The sequence below is a fragment of the Taudactylus pleione genome, unplaced genomic scaffold (genome assembly GCF_031769625.1).
Source record: "Taudactylus pleione unplaced genomic scaffold, aTauple2 ptg000108l, whole genome shotgun sequence".
Lineage (NCBI taxonomy): Eukaryota > Metazoa > Chordata > Amphibia > Anura > Myobatrachidae > Taudactylus > Taudactylus pleione.
Window position 1 is genome coordinate 2,926,518 of NW_028284510.1, and position 13,835 is coordinate 2,940,352.

Below are 13,835 nucleotides of genomic sequence, written 5' to 3' on the forward strand. Positions count from 1 at the left end.
GGAGGTAGACGGGGTTTTTTCGGTAATCTCTCTTGCCCAGGGTGATACAATGTCTCATTACGTCTCTGATATGAGCTACAAAAGCTTGTCTACATCAAATTTAATTCAAGAAATTTTAATACACTGTTCAGGAACACAATGTTAGCAAGTAAAATATGACAATTATAAATCTGTATACAATGATCTGTACTTTGTGTTAACTGTTGAATCCTGATAATTATAATCATGCTGACAAGTAAAGTCTGACGATCAAACAATTATATATAGTATACATTACATCACATTAATTAGTGAAGCCTGAGAATTATAACCATGCTAAAATAGAAGTATAACAATTCTAAGATTATATATAGTTGAATTTAAATAATATAAATTAGAGAAACCTAACAATGATATGATTCAGGGTATTAGGCTTATCATTTGCATTCTCTACTTTTAGTTTCAAGGAATTTCCACCATCCTATAACTTTAGTTTACAGTCTTGTACATATCATCTCGCTTTACAGCCTAAATTCTTTGCTTTACTTTCATATTTTTTTTATTCATCCCCGTGTACAGTATAACAAGATATCTGTGGGGATAAATTTCCACACTAATTTGTACTTGTGAATGTGGAACATAGAAGTGAGATCAATGTATGTTAAACATCCCTATTAGATTCAACTGCATTCACATTATCTTTTTCTTTTGAAGACTGATTAGAAATATCATTTAGAGCACGTTCCAGCCTGGATGGTATGGAATGCATTAAACTCTCTTTAAAGTCTTGGCCTATGAAGACATAGAGGATGGGATTAATGCAGCTGTTGAAGTAAGCCAGGCAGACACAAATTACATTTACTGTATAGTCTGTCTCCCAAGATTTGTAATACAATGGTATTAGTGGCCAAGTGTAATATGGAAACCAACAGATAAAGAAACATGTCACAATTGCAGTGATAATCCTGTACGGTCGCTGAGAATTATTCTGTCTTCTAACATTTAAAAGTTTGAAAAATATAAGACAATAACACACTAGAATGATAGTGAAAGGGATCACAAACATGGTAACACACCTGGTGATTTTCATATTGTTCATGTGAGATGAATACATAGAATACCTTAATTTTCCAATACACTCTGAAATATCTAAGTCTACACTGTTAAAAATCACATGGGGAACACTTAACATCAGACTCAAACCCCAAATTAATATTGAAATGCTGTGGACACATTTTGGTGTTCTATGAATCTTTGACCAAATTGGCCACATTATCGATATACAGCGATCAATACTCATGGCAGTTAAAAAATTTACACTAGCACACATGGTTATATACAGTACACCAGTACTGACTTTACATAATTGATAGCCAACATCTCCTTCTAATTGCAAAGCCCAGTCTGCAATTTTCAAAGGGAGAATTGCACAGCAGATGAAATCAGCTATGGCCAGATTGAGGAGCCACACAGCACTGACTGCCTTCATCTTGAATCCAGCAATCCAGATAACTAAGCCATTCCCTGAAATTCCCAAAATAAAAGTGATACTGTAGAAAATGATTGACAGTATTTGATTGAATATAAACAATTCGCTTTCTTCAGTAATAGATCTTTCATGAGTCCAATTACAGCATGTCACATTCTCTGAAAGATTATTTTTCACGGTGGGTGTTTCCCTGAAAACAGATTGTGGCACAAAAAGTGGTATAATTAGTTACTCAGTGCATTCTGAATTAAAAAAAGTACCATGTTGGGAAAATAATTAATAAATGCTTATTTTCCATTAATTACATGAAAAGATGTGTGGTTTGGTTCTCCTGAAAACCAAACACACCTGAACTTTGGCTCTGCTAAAACTTCGGAACTTGGATTTAAATAACAAATCTCGGGTTCAGGATTGCATGTAAACAGGTCCAAATTACATGATTTTACTGCAAAACCAAAACCATATCATTTGAGGGTGGTTTTGCCAAAACCAAAATGTGGGGTCTGCGCAATCTCTACTTACAGTACATGTTGCATATTATTTTACCCAATGTGTAAACTGTAGCTAACCAATTTTTTATTGAAATAATTATTTGTTCCATAAACACATCATACCTATTTAAAAACAAAATTTATATATATATATATATATATATATATATATATATTTTATTTATAATCAATGGCAAAAGTACTCTGTAATAGGGCACTCAGTGCATACAAAAAAGATTATTATTTAGATTTTAATAATTTGTGTTTAAAACAGAGATGTGCGCTGACCCCTTTGATTTGGTTTTGGTTATAGATCTGAATTCATCTCCAGTTTTTGTTTTTTATTTTGAAAACCACCCTCAAGTGCTTTGGTTTTGGTTTTGGATTTTTTAGAAAAATAGCTAAAATCATGTTATTTTTGCAATTGAAAACCTGAAATTTTGATTTAAAACCTGATTTCCGACGTGAAGGAAGATTAGAACTGTGACTCGGATCTGTCCGCATCTCTTCAGGAGATCAAATACACGGCTTGGATCTGTCTGGATTCAAGAAATTCAGTTGGGTTTAGATTTATGGAGAACCAAAACACACATCTCTAGTTTAAAACAGTATTTACTCAAAAGGAGACATGTCAAAATGCAACATATATTGATATACTCTAATGCAAATAGTATGGTGGAAAAAGAAAGTGGCAAAATATATATATAGTGAGATTGAACAGAAATCAAAGAGAAATATAACACTCAGATTAAAAAGAATGACACCACAGCATGATAATAGTAATTTTCATAGGGAATTCTAAGGATAGATAACATCACATCACTACAATTTATAAAAAATGTATATACTATATGAGACAGTAGCTATTATCTCAACGGGGGTGGATCATTAGGTCTACAATAAAATGGTAGACAATGGTTAGGTAGATAATACAAGTTAGACAGGCAATAGGTCTGGATGGTCTGAATGTCAACACACTAAAGGTCAACTAGTAAGTAGGTTGACACACAAATGTTTTTTTTTCTAGCCCTAATATTCACCATAACCCTACCCTTCTTGCCTAACACTAACACTCCCTCTTGGTGCCAAGCCCTAACTGTCGAGGTAGGTGTTTGACCATAACCGTCCCTTCTAGTCCCTAACCCTAAACTTCTGGTAAGTGCCTAACCCTCCCTCCTGGTGCCTAACCCTAACCGTCAGATAAAGTGCCTAACCCTAACCATCAGAGAAAGTGTCTAACCCCAACAACAAAAAAAATGTCACCCATTTCTGTGTTGACCATTTGTGTGTGGACCTAATGACACTGCCAACCTTCTGTCCCTGTCAACCTTCTTACTAGTTGACCTTCAGACCCTGTCGACCTTCAGACCCTGTCAGCCTATTGCCTGTCTAACTTGTATTTTCTACCTAAACATTGTCTCCCTTTTTACTGTAGACCTAATGACCAGATATCTATCTCAACACACATCCAGTAAATGTTTAAAAAAATAGGTACAAAATTATTTTTTTCAAATCCAAACCAGATGATTACTCAGATCTTTTAAAAAGTGCAATTATCCTCATATATAGGATATTAGGCATACAGTAGCTGATTCAATGAAAATGCTTTTGATAATTCCTTGTATCTGCAAGTAAATCATTTAAGACAATGTACAGCACATTTAGCAATGACTCTGAAATGCCCCACATTATTTTGCAGCATAAACTGCAAAAATGTATCTGAAAGAATGTTTGTAAATAAAGGACTTGTTCACAACTGTTGTGATTGCTACTGCGGAGTGTGTGAAATTTGCTGGGAACATCTAGACACCTTCTAGCAAGTAGAAAAGTAGTATAGTGAGCACCTGTTTCTAGCCTGTATCACCCAAAGAGACCTGTTGCTTGGAGGTAGTTCAGGAATCAAAGAAGGAGCCAGGCCAATGAGAGTGCTCAGAGAGATATAAGGTACCTGACAGTTAGAAGTAGTGAGGCTGATGTGTCTGGTGCTGGAGTATACCGGTTGGAGCGGTGAATGGACTGGTATTTTTCAGCAGAGCTTGACCATATGGGAATATATATATATATATATATATATTTGAGATGAGTGGGTCCAGTTTTCAGAGAACTGGACCCACCCCAGACTTCACGATCTTGGCCAGGATCTGATTACGGCTTGGGTCTTGCTGCCTGACTCGGATTCCAAAGTGAGGCAAAATATTATCATCCCGCTGTCGGATTCTTGCGGTTTTTGGATACTACAGTATAAAGATACCCAGTCATTGGTGCCATTTCATTCCTGCTATGGAGAGTGTAGTGAGTAGAGGGGTGCTGTGTCCATCCAGGGCAGGGGCTGCTATGTTCATCCAGGGGTTGTTGTGTCCATCCAGGGGCAGTGGCTGCTGTGTCCATCCAGGGGCTGCTGTATTCATCCAGGGCAGGGGCTGCTAGGTCCATACAGGGATTGCTGTGTCCATTCAGGGGTTTCTATGTCCATCCAGGGGAAGGGGCTGCTGTGTCCATCCAGGGGTGTTCTTTCCCTCTAAGGGTGCTCAGTGTAAAAAAAATAAAAGCTAATAATATAATTAAAAAAGAAAAATTGTGCTGTACATCAGTGTACTATATTATAATTTTTTTTTACTGTGACACTTCTGGTCAAACCGCAGTGTATAATTCATACAAGTATTGTGACACTATAAGTCATAGTGCAGTGTATTATTACTACACTTATTGTGACACTGTAAGTGGTAGTGCAGTGTATTTGTAAAAAATATTGTGACACAGTAAGTGGTAGCGGAGTGTATTCATAAAAACTATTGTGACACTGTAAGTGGAAATGCGTTTTATTCATAAAATATATTCTGACACTGTAAGTGGAAACGCAGTGTATTCAAAAAAAATATTGTGACACTAACACAGATTGTGACACTTTGTGGAAATGCAGTGTAATATTCAACACATATTGTGACACTGTAAGTGGAAGTGCAGTGTATTAAAATAAAATATTGTGACAATTTAAGAGGAAACTCAGTGTATTCATAAAATATATTGTGACACTGAAAGTGGAAATATAGTGTAATTTTCATACATGTAATGTGACACTAAGTGGAAAGACAGTGTAATTCAACAGGTTTTGTGACACTATAAGTGGTAGTGCAGTGTTTTCATAAAAAAATATTGTGACACTGTAGATCATTGATACCGCAGTGTAATATTTTAAATTGGTACAAATTGACATGTGTGCTGTACTCCACTTTGTTCATGTTTGTTAATATGGAGAATGATCAGTTGGGAGGAGAGCAGGAACCATATACTAGTGCTGGAGCTGCTGCCAGTACCTCCAGTCATGATGATTCTAGTCCGTCTACATCATCTACTGAAACCGATTTCCAAGGGCACACAGGACTGAAGTCAGGGCATCAAAAACCAAAGACACAATCTTTAACATTAGTAAAAAAAAACATCAAAGAGAAAGTTAGCTGCAGAAAGACATACAATTAGCAATATGCCTTTCAGCACACAAAGTGGCAAGGAAAGGCTACGGTCTTGGCCTTTATTTATGACTGGTGGTTCTACCTCTTATGATGATGTAAGCACAAGTGAAAATGCTGACAGAAATCAAACATGCTTCTGTGGAAGTGAATCAGGATGAAGAGGATATTTATGTAGCTGACACTAATAAGGATGTTGATGATGATGTTGTTGATGAGGATGTTGTTTGTGTAAATTAAGCAAGAGTAGAAGAAACAGTTGTTTGCCCATGATAAGGAAAAGCCCATTGTCATGTCTTGGCATAAGACAAAAAAATCCACTTCTTATGTGTGGAATTATTTTTACCCAAATCCAAACTATAATTGTCAAGACATCTGTACTCTTTGTAAAGCCATAGTAAGTAGAGGTAGGGACCTTACACATCTAAGAACCTCCTTCCTGTTATGTCATCTGCATCCATCCAAAAAGTTTTTGTAAAATTCAGAAACTTTGGCTAAAAAAGTAACAACATGCAGTCCAGCATCATCTAGCTCCCTTCTCTCTGCTAGATTCAAGCACCTGCCATCGTCACCATCAACACCTTCATCAACAATATCCTTAATCATGAAGTGATTGGTTTGTTTGGGTCCCCACAAAACAAGCTACCAATGGGCTGCTGACTTTGCTGCAAATGCTCTCTATGTGCACAAACTGGCTTTACAGGGGCAAGATCTTGTCGCCATCATCATCCGATTCCTCACCCTCATCAGAGTCTACATCATCTTTCTTCACCCAATATTAGTTTTTCTCCTCTGGAATCCATCATTACAGGTGCCTCTGTAAGTTTTGGATGTAATTGGCTGTAAAGGTCTTCCTTGTTTAATTTGTAGTTCATTTCGATGAACATCATCTTTTCCACATTTTGAGGAAGTAGCCTTCTATACCAATCACTGACAAGGTTCCCGGCTGTGCTGAAAACTCTTTAAAAAAAAATTGCACCACCAAGTTGATTGCATGAGAAAACATAGGATGTGTTGGAATTCACCCAGCTATAATGCTCTCACAATATTGGTGGCATTGTCAGAAACCAGAAATACTGTGTAGAGTAAGCCATATTGCAATGACTTTCCTCAGTTTTTCTAAGAGGTTGTCAGCGGTATGCCTCTTAGCGAAACTGGTGATACACAGAGTAGCCTGCATCTGGATGAGCTGCTGTTTCTTAGATGCTGCTGCTGTTGGTGTCACTGAAGGCAACTCATCCACCCTGTGGGCTGTTAAAGTCATGTAATCATGTGTTTGCTCTGTTCTGCATATCCACATATCTGTGGTTAAGTGGACAGTGAGTATAACAGCATTTTGCAGGACACTGATCAAGTTTTGTTTAATGTTCCTGTACAGGATGGGAATTGCTTTTCTATTGAAGTGGAATCAAGATATGATTTGGTAGCGGGGACATAGGACCACAAATAACTGTCTAAAACCAACTACATTGTTGGCAGATATTGGACACACATATAATACTAGCATAGATGTGATGGCATCAGTAATCTGCTGTGCAACTGGGTGATTTCTGTCATACTTGCTATCCCTTGCAAAGGATTGTTTAACATTCAATTGTTTTTTTAATCTACAACTATTAATCTCCCTGTTCCCCTTCTGGTATGAAGATCCACTCCCACAAGTAGCAGCAGGCATAGTGCTCAAGGATTCTTCTTGGGCAAGGATTGCTATAAATGATTTAAATATTTTTTATATTTTTTGTAAATGCCTCTCCTCCTCCCCTCCCCTCCTCCCTCATAAATTTGCTTCAGAATAAAAAAATTTAATTAAATTTACTACTAATCACACCTTCCTGTATGTCCCGGCCTTCAACTACATACATACTCCAAACCTCTCAGACCTCTGGAATAATAAAAACATTTTTTCCTGATGTGCCATGTTGGAAGATGAACTGCCATGGTTGCTGAATGCCAAAAATGTCCAAAATGTTTATGGTCACAGACAGCATCTCCTATATGCCCCTTTACTTTTAAAAAATATTCCTTACCATCAAGTTGACTTTGTGGGCAAAACAAGTGACATATTGTTCATCCATTCTCTCCCCTCCTCCCTCATAAATTTGCTTCAGAATAAAAAAATGAAATTAAATTTACTATGAATCAACCCTTCCTTTCCCTGCCTTCAACTACATACATAATGAAAACATATGTTTGCTTATATGCCATGAAAAGTGTTGAACAGCCATGTGTTTGTGCCACCCACTGCTGCCGCTTAGCTTAGCCAGCAAGCTAGCTTGGTGCAACTTTTGGGTCTAAACTGGATGAAAAATATATTGTGAGCTGTGAGGTGGTCATAATTGACTGGAAATACTGTAAGTGGAAATGGCTCTTATTTATGTGCTAATATTGTAGGAACCAAAAAAGGCCAAATTATGTGATTTTAGCAGTTTTGATACATTTTAAAAAGAAAATACAGATCAAAAACCAAAATTAAAACACGCAAGAGCAGTTTTGGCAAAACTAAATCCAGATCCAAAACATATATATGTTCAATAATAGTGAGACGTCAGCGCCATCTAGTGTAAATTCTTCAAAAGGTGACTTTAAATAATGTCCAGTCAAAAACGAGCTCCTTCTGCAACTCTCAAATCAGGATAGCGAGATATTTGGACACAAATAGAAAAAAACATAAATTAATGGTGTGATGCACATATATATAAATATATATATAATTATATATATATATATATATATATATATATATATATATATAGTGTCTCCAAGCCAAAGTGCATGTGCCACTTGATGATCTATTGCACCCTATTTCAAACAAGTGCAAATAAGCAAGCAGCATCCACAAAAGTGCAAAAATGCAAAAAAAGTGCTTCAGCACAAATAAAGTGCACAGTGTTCAGTGCAATTCTTTGCAACAGGTACCAATCCAGCAATCAAAAATAATAAGGTGCATATAGGCATACCAGAGGACTTTCACAATTTTGTCCTTATATTCACCATGTCATTCAAATGAATTTGAATGTAAGAATAGAAATAAGGTACCAATGAGTAGTAAATTTAAAACCACATTTAATAACAAAAATAATATTAACATACATCTAAGAACAGAATGATCTGCTTATCTGGTTAGGACCAACAGTAAGATGATATGGACCACCAACACCAGAGATACCTCAACGCGTTTCGTCAAGACACCAAATGGCCAGACTTCTTCAGGAGGATGTCTAGATGCCACCTATAGCCCCCTTATATACCTGAGCAAATTGTACCAATTACCTTAATTAGGGAGAGTCCAGCATCTTACCTACTGAGTTGAGAATCATGGGTAGAAGGTGGAGATCCTTATTTTTTATCATGTGGAATGATAGTTCCACATGATAAAAAACAAGGATCTCCACCATTTACTAGGAGTCCTATATACAATATGGAGACGGACATTTTGCGTGTGATAATAATACACGTTTAATGGCTGTAATTCCCATATTATTTTGAATCCAATAATTGGCATGTATAAATAAATATATAGTGGGCTAAAGTGACATGCAGTTACAATAAAATGACACTACAACTAAACTATATCTAAAAACATACTGTGATAGGATCACTGGTAAAGCTGTCAATGATAGATACATTTGCCCTAGGTTTTTGACCTTTGTGTTCTAAAAAAAGCCCCCAAGGAGAAAGTCTGCACTAAAGCAGATTTGAATTTCGGCTTTTGGAAAAGCTGGTTTGGGACCTGGGGGTGTGGATGTGAGGACAGGGTGGGCTCCTTCCACTCCAGGTTTTGGCCTCAGAGAGAGTTGCTGAAAACTACCTGTAAGTCTTGTGCATATGCTTGTGTTGATGTTGGAGGCAGTAGGCCCCACTATTTCTTTAGAGAGGGAACCTCTTATCGAGTTCGTGCCCGGACAGGGCTAGGATTTACTTTATGTTTTGGTTTCCTTTTTGTTGCACAATAAAGACTGGTACTGACCAGCTAGTACGAGACACCAGACTGGTGTACTATTTTCCCGGCTGCCTTGTGTGTGAAGAGGAAGTCCATCTACCCCAGTAGAGGGACTCCTATTTTGGTCCTGTTACAATACATATAAACAATCTAAATATATATATATATATATATATATATATATATATACTTTCTAACTATCTCTATACACAATTATACCGCTGCTATAAAAATGGAGCAATTTCATATTGTTCATTTAAACCATTTGGGATTAAAGTGTTTAAGTTATAGATCCAAAACATCTCCCTTCTGGATAACTTATTATCCAGATCTCCTCCTCTATTCCTCATTTGTACATGTTCAATTGCACCGAACCTCAGGCTACTGGGATCCGCATTATGATTATTCAAAAAGTGTCTAGGCAAAACATGATTATCTAGTTTGTTCTTCATACTCCTAACATGTTCTTGCATGCATATTTTCAGTGGGCGCTTAGCTTTGCCAACGTACTTTCGTCCGCATCCACACAATTTTAAAAATCTTCGTGTTGTCTATATTAGAAAAAGTACATGATGATGGATGTGCAAATTTACAAATAATACAGTGTCCACATTTGTGGAAACCTCATATTTTTGTACCAAAAATTCCTTTATTCTCTTTATTTATAAGTGGTAAGGAGCTAGGTGCTAATATATCTTTTAAGTTGCATGCACTCCAGAAAACCACCTGAGGTTTGTCTGGTAGAACCCCTGAAAGAATGGGATCATCCTTCAAGAGGTCCCAATGTTTGTGCATTACTTTTTTAATTTTTTTCTCCTGGTCATTAAATTCTGTAATGAAGAGAACCTGGTCTTTGTTAGACTCATTTCTACTCTTATATTCTAGTGGGGTCTTTCTTTCTAGGTTCCGTTTTTTTTCCACAGCTCACTTAGTAATTTCATCAGGATAACCTCTATCCACAAATCTATTCTTATAAATATCTAGCAGACTCATAAAAATATCCTAATTGTTACAATTACGTTTCACTCTGCAAAATTGAGAAAATGGCATATTATCTTTCCAATGTTTCACATGACCAGTTTTATAATGTACATAACTGTTAGAATCTATAGTTTTAATAAAATTCATAGTATTAATTTCATTATTATTCAAGGATAATGTTAAATCTAAAAAAATCCTTAAGAGTCCTTATTAAAATTAGAAGTAAAAGAAAGGTTATATTCATTCTGACTTAAATATATCATAAAATCATTAAAATGCTCTGCAGTACCATCCCAAATTATTAATTTAACATCAATATATCTTTTAAACAGGATGATGATTATTTTAAAGGGATTATCTCAATAAATATACTTCTGCTCCCAGCTCCCCATATGAAGATTGGCGAAGCTGGGAGCGAAGACGGTACCCATCACTCTGCCGCATATTTGTAAAAAGTAGCTTTCCAGAAATTCAAAATAATTATGTTTGAAAATAAAAGTAATCAAATCACAAATAAAATCCTTATGTGCCATACTTAGCGACGGATCATTATCCAAAAATTCTCTACATGATCCTACCCCTTTTTCATGAGTAATGGATGTGTACAAAGTTTGTACATCCCCGGTAGCCCAATTAAAATTGCCCATCCAGGTTACCTCTTTTAAAATTAGTAAAACTGCAGTAATTTCTATGATGTAAGAGCTTAACTCTCCAACATATTTATTTGAAAACACTTCAACATATTCAGAGGTATTTGCCGTTAGGGAATCAATTCCCGATTATACCGGTCCCCTGGTGGATCAATTAATTGTTTATGATTTTTTTGGTAAAAAATAAAATAATTGGAATAACTGGATTTGCTTTATTTAATAAATCATACTCATCTTTGCTTAAATTTATTGTTCCAAAAATCTTTCCTTACTAAGGGTTCCAATTCCTCCAGAAAATTATTTGTTGGATCTTTAGGTAATGGATCTTTAGGTAATTTTAAAATTCAAGATTTTATGAATTGTAACACCACTTATGTTGTTTATTTTGTAGAGTGCGGATGCGGACGAAAGTACGTGGGCAAAACTAAGCGCCCACTGAAAATCCTTCATGCAAGAATATGTTAGGAGTATTAGGAACAAACTAGATAATCATGTGGTGCCTAGACACTTTTTGAATAATCATAATGCGGATCCCAGTAGTCTGAGGTTCTGTGCAATTGAACATGTACAAATGGGGAATAGAGGTGGAGATCTGGATAATAAGCTATCCAGAAGTGAGATGTTTTGGATCTATAACTTAAACACTTTAATCCCAAATGGTTTAAATTAACATTATGAAATCGCTCCATTAATATAGAATCTGTATAATTGTGTATAGAGGTAGTTAGAAAATATATATATATATATATATATATATATATACATATATATCTCTTTTAGATTGTTTATATGTATGTTTTTAGATATAGTTTAGGTGTATTGTTGTAATTTTATTGTAACTAGATGTCACTTTAGCCCACTATATATATTTATACATGCCAATTATTGAATTAAAAATAATATGGGTATTACAGCCATTAAACGTGTAGTATTATCACATGCAAAATGGCAGTTTCCATATTGTATATAGGACTCCTAGTAAATGATGGAGATCCTTGTTTTTTTATCATGTGTAATGATAGTTCCACATGATAATTGACCTTCTAGCCATGATTCTCAACTCAGTGGGGAAGATGCTGGACTCTCCCTAATTAAGGTAATTGGTACAATTTGCTCAGGTATATAAGGGGGCTATAGGTGGCATCTAGACATCCTCCTGAAGAAGTCTGGCTATATATATATTCATTAGACAAAAAAACCTTACGGTTTTACATGTCCCATTAAGGCTTCTTAGACATGATCTGAAATTTCACAAAACCTATTGAATTTGTGCCACTCAAACTAAAAAAAGCAATGAAATAATTATGATCATTAAGGCTGATTCCTTAATGGATGTGTTCCTTGCGCAGTACAGATATGGTATGCCATCACACCCTGTGGTTAACTGCAGATTCAGCTCTCTCACAGAATGAGATTGCTGTCACTCACAAAATGGTGGAGCTATTAATTCACAGAATTCTGTGCTCATTGGAATACACACATGCAGTCTATGCAACTGAGGTTTGAGCAGTTATGTGGCTCCCACATTCCACTCAGTGCCTACAATATACCCATTCGATTTCCACAACAATCTCACTCCATTTAGAAGACATGTTCAGCTCCCTTATTTTTAAAACTATCATAACTCTGCCTATGCATGTACACTTTAATTCCCTATATGCCTCCATGCTGCTATATATTCCCCAATCACTACTGCTGTGTGGTCTCCCAACTGTGCTAGTCTGTGTTCCCTCAACAGCACCAATCTGTTTTTCCCCAGCCACACCTCCCTGCATCTGTGCTTTCTCCACAGCAACATTGCATTCTTTCTCTTATCTGTTTTACTCTTTCTTCCTTCATCTGCACTACACTGGTCCCCCCAACCATGCAACTCTGTTTCCCCCCCCATCGGCACCACTCTGTCTTCCTACCTATCCACACCAATCTGTTTTCCTCAATCCCTACTGCTGTGTTGTCTCCAACCTGTGCTAGTCTGTGTTCTCTCATCTGCACCAATCTGTCTTTCTCCATCCAGACTGCCCTGCATCAATGCCACTCTGTTTCCTTCTGCGCCACTGTCTTGCCCTAAGCCACGCCGCGCTGTCTTCCTTTCCTCTGTGGCACTCTTTCTTCCTCCATGTGCACCACTATTTCTGCCCCCCACTGTGGAACTCTGTCTCCTCCCCCCACCCACACTACTCTGTCTTCCTACCCATCCACACCAATCTATATTACCCAATCCCTACTGATGTGTGTTCTCCCATTTGTGTTAGTCTGTATTCCCTTATCCACACCAATCTGTCTTTACCCATCTTCACTGCTCTGTCTTCCCATGTTCATGCCACTCTCTACACCATCCATGTCGCTGTCCCCCCAAATTGTGCCACTCTGTTTCTTTTTCATCCACACCATTGTTTTCCTCCCATCTGCATTACTTTGTTCCTCCACCCTATCCGCACCACTGTTTTTCACCCATCTGCATTACTTTTGCTACCCCTACTGCTTAATCTTCCCTCCTCAACACACCTTTTTGTCTCACCTATCCAAGCTGCTCAGTCTCCTCCCCCCATCCACACCACTTTTATCCCATCTTCACAGCTCTATTTTCTGTTTAGACCTCAGGCGCATAGACTGCATGTGTGCATTCCAATGAGCACACAATTCTGTGAATTAGCAGCTCCACCATTTTGTGAGTGACAGCAATCTCATTCTGTGAGAGTGCTGAGTCTGCAGTTAACCACAGGGTGTGATGGCATACCATATCTGTATTGCACAAGGAACACGTCCATTAAGGCATTAGCCTTAATAATCATAATTTAATTGCTTTTTTTAGTTTGAGTGGCACAAATTCTGTAGGTT

The 13,835-nt window shown here is 36.9% G+C and overlaps 1 protein-coding gene across 1 annotated transcript in view; it reads right to left on the minus strand.

Moving 5' to 3' along the window:
* Nucleotides 1–304: 304 nt before the first annotated feature.
* Nucleotides 305–13,835, minus strand: part of LOC148525449 (uncharacterized) — a 71,173-nt gene continuing 57,642 nt past the window's right edge. Inside the window, exon 5 of the mRNA XM_088470935.1 lies at nt 305–1,658. Within this exon, the coding sequence (XP_088327061.1) occupies nt 641–1,658 (1,018 nt within the window). The 3' untranslated portion in view covers nt 305–640. The remainder of the gene's footprint in view (nt 1,659–13,835) is intronic.